Consider the following 3813-nt stretch of genomic DNA (forward strand, 5'->3'; position numbering starts at 1 on the left):
GCATTAGCATCACACCAGTTTTCAACAGATTTCATGTTGGCATTCAGATGATAACTAATTTCGTCAACATTGTGACTAGCATATTGTATTGATGTATCATCAGCAAATAAATCACAGGAAGAAGAAGAAGAAGAACAAGACGAAGAAGAAGAAGAGGAGGAAGAAGAACAAGAAAGAAGAAGATGAGGAGGAGGAGGAGGAAGAAGAAGAACAAGAAGAACAAGAACAAGAAGAGGAGAAGAAGAAGAAGATAATGATGTTGCTGAGAACGATGATGATGAATATGATAATGAGACACAACAACAACAACAACAACAACAACAACAACAACAAAAACAAAACAAAAAAAAACACGCAACAAAACTGTAATCGCTTTCACGACTGTTGCAGGGAACGCAGACTCCTCAGGGAACAACAATGACAAGCACCACCTGAAGGATTCTGCAGACCGGGTGGGACTCAAAGTGACGGACTACCTCACGTACAACATCCTCGTGGAGCAAGACGTGCAGCAGTCGTAAGTTCCCTCCCTCCCCTTTCCTGGTTAAGGTTCAAAAGGTTTCAGAGGCCCCTCTCACCAGGGGCAGTAGAATTCCTATCCACTGTGTCTCGGGCTCGGCATAGGAAGGCGGTATCCAGTTCTCTGATGTAACCAATTCTATCTTTGTACAGTGAGACCAAAAGCAGTCGTGAGTTCCCCCCCCCCCCCCCCCCCTTTTCCTGGTTAAGGTTCAAAAGGTTTCAGAGGCCCCTCTCACCAGGGGCAGTAGAATTCCTATCCACTGTGTCTAGGGCTCGGCATAGGAAGGCGGTGTTCAGTTCTCTGATGTAACCAATCCTATCTTTGTACAGTGAGACCTAGAGCAGTCGTGAGTCCCCCCACCCCCCTTTCCTGGTTAAGGTTCAAAAGGTTTCAGAGGCCCTCTCACCAGGAGCAGTAGAATTCCTATCCACTGTGTCTAGGGCTCGGCATAGGAAGGCGGTGTTCAGTTCTCTGATGTAACCAATCCTATCTTTGTACAGTGAGACCATAAGCAGTCGTGAGTTCCCCCCCACCCCCACCCCACGCCCCCTTTTCCTGGTTAAGGTTCAAAAGGTTTCAGAGGCCCTCTCACCAAATGCAGTAGAATTCCTATCCACTGTGTCTAGGGCTCGGCATAGGAAGGCGGTGTTCAGTTCTCTGATGTAACCAATCCTATCTTTGTACAGTGAGACCTAGAGCAGTCGTGAGTTCCCCCCCCACCCCCCCCTTTCCTGGTTAAGGTTCAAAAGGTTTCAGAGGCCCTCTCACCAGGAGCAGTAGAATTCCTGTCCACTGTGTCTAGGGCTCGGCATAGGAAACTGGGACCCAGTCCCAATGATGATGATGATGGTAATGATAATGATGATGATGATGATGATGATTGTGGCTAAATGAGTTATTGTTTTTTTTTTGTTACGAAGGATGATATCAGACTCAATTTTTGCTCGGAAATAAACAAAATGTAGGCTATGACATTACCTTTTCATATGATTCTTCTTCTTCTTCTTCTTCTTCTTCTTCTTCTTCGTTCGTTCGTTCGCTCGTGGGCTGCAACTCCCACGTTCACTCGGATGTACATGAATGGGCTTTTACGTGTACGTGTTTGACCATTTTTTTCCCAGCCGTGCAGGCAGCCATACTCCGTTTTTTGGGGGGATGATCTCAAGATCCATTTCACTCCGTTCTTTCTTTAACTGTCAATTTCCTGGCCCCTCATTCATACCCCTTTACAGCTGAAGACGGACAATACGTATTGGTCATCGCCTGATTTGAGACCTTCAATAAGTTCATCTTTAACTGAGGACAAAAGATGATATATATTTTTTTTCTTTGCCTTGGTTTAGGCTGGACTATATTCATCATATTTTGTAACGGGACACAGTCCTGTGTCTATCTATCTATCTATCTATCTATCTATCTATCTATCTATCTATCTATCTATCTATATGTTTATATATCTGTCTATCTATCTATCTGTTTATCTATCTATCTATCTATCTATCTATCTATCTATCTGTCTGTCTGTCTGTCTGCCTGTCTGTCTGTCTGTCTCTCTTTCTACACACACACACACACACACACACACACACACACACACACACACAGATATATATATATATATACATAATAATGAAAATATTAATGATGATGATGATGATGATGATGATGATGATATAATAATAATAATAATAATAATAATAATAATAATAATAATAAACAAACCATGTTGTTCTTTCTCCCTCACCACCATACCCCCTACCCCCCCCCCCCCCCACACACACACCCACACCTCACTCAACCCCCCACATCCTCCCAACCCCCACCACTACGCAAACCCCCACCCCACCCCACACAACCCCCTCCCCACCCCCCACCCACCAACACCCCCCTCCCCCCACCCCACCAACACTTTAAACACACACACACACACACACACACACACACACACACACACACACACACACACACACACACACACACACACAAACAAAACAGTGACCAGTACTGCAGTCAAACGGCCGAATCGACCAGCACCTGCGCCTACCCGATAGAGGCAGTGTGGCGATGCGCCCAGTTTCTCCACCGGAGCACCTATGTCTACAAGTGCTTCGAGCGACGGAACATCAGCCCTTTGCAGGCCTACGCCAGCTGCGTCCGACTCCGCTGCCGCAAGGACTGGCCCTCCTGCAAAGCTCTGGCGGACGTCTTGGGGGACTGCCCCCGCTACAAGAAGTTCAAGAACCAGCTGCCCTGCGAGAGGGTTCTTCAGGAGAGCGAAGAGTAAAAAAAAAAAAAAAAAAAAAAAAAAAAAAAAGGCAGAGAGAGGGAGACAGACAGACATAGAGAGACAGGGAGATAGAAACACAGATGCACACACACACACACATATGCATGCAATCACGCAGTCGCAGACACATACGCACACACACACACGCACGGATATGTACGTACGCACACAGACACGCACACACGCACATTTTGCGTGCCTCAAACCTGAAGTATGGTTGTCTGAAACAATGCATATGTTTTAAAAGATATTCTTTCTCATGCAACTATCGAATATAAGAGAACCCACTTCAATAAAAAAAAAAAAAAAAAAAAAAAGAATCAGATTGAACCTGATAATGTTTTGTAGGGATTTCATTTGAATAGCTACACAAAGCCAAATATTGAAGAAAGAAAAAAAAAAAAGCAAAGAAACCAATTGGTAGAGCTGGATTTTTTTTTTCCCCAGGGAAAGATGCCTGGATTTCGCATACATATATTTTTTTTTTTCAAATAGCTGGAGATTAATACAGAACGGAATATTGAAGAACAGGATGCAATGGAACACACCATACTATACTCACTACACTACACTACACCACACTACTATACAATACAATACAATACAATACAATACAATACAATACACTGCTGTCTACTTCAACTCAATATAGAATAGAATAGAATAATGTCTCTCTATTACCAATGGTACCGGGGTCACAAGGAATATTGGGGGAGGGAAGGGGGTGGTGGGGTAGTATATATATATATATATATATATATATATATATATATATATATATATATATATATAAAGGTAACAAACATACAAACACACTTACAGTAGAACTTTTGACACACATGCACACTTCTCACACACACACACACACACGTATGCACGCACACATACACACACACACACACACACACATACACACATACACACACACACACACACACACACACACACATACACGCCTTTTTTCGGAAATGAAACTAACGTAGACTTGTAATCTAAATCATTT

At 43.3% G+C, this 3813-nt stretch overlaps 1 protein-coding gene across 1 annotated transcript in view; it reads left to right on the plus strand.

The window, feature by feature from the left end:
- Window positions 1–2807, plus strand: part of LOC143276440 (uncharacterized) — a 14898-nt gene extending 12091 nt beyond the window's left edge. Inside the window, exons 5-6 of the mRNA XM_076580932.1 lie at window positions 391–517; window positions 2555–2807. Of these exons, the coding sequence (XP_076437047.1) occupies window positions 391–517; window positions 2555–2807 (380 nt within the window). The remainder of the gene's footprint in view (window positions 1–390; window positions 518–2554) is intronic.
- The last annotated feature ends 1006 nt before the right edge of the window (window positions 2808–3813 follow it).

Source organism: Babylonia areolata, chromosome 32 (assembly GCF_041734735.1).
Source record: "Babylonia areolata isolate BAREFJ2019XMU chromosome 32, ASM4173473v1, whole genome shotgun sequence".
In the NCBI taxonomy this organism is placed as follows: domain Eukaryota; kingdom Metazoa; phylum Mollusca; class Gastropoda; order Neogastropoda; family Buccinidae; genus Babylonia; species Babylonia areolata.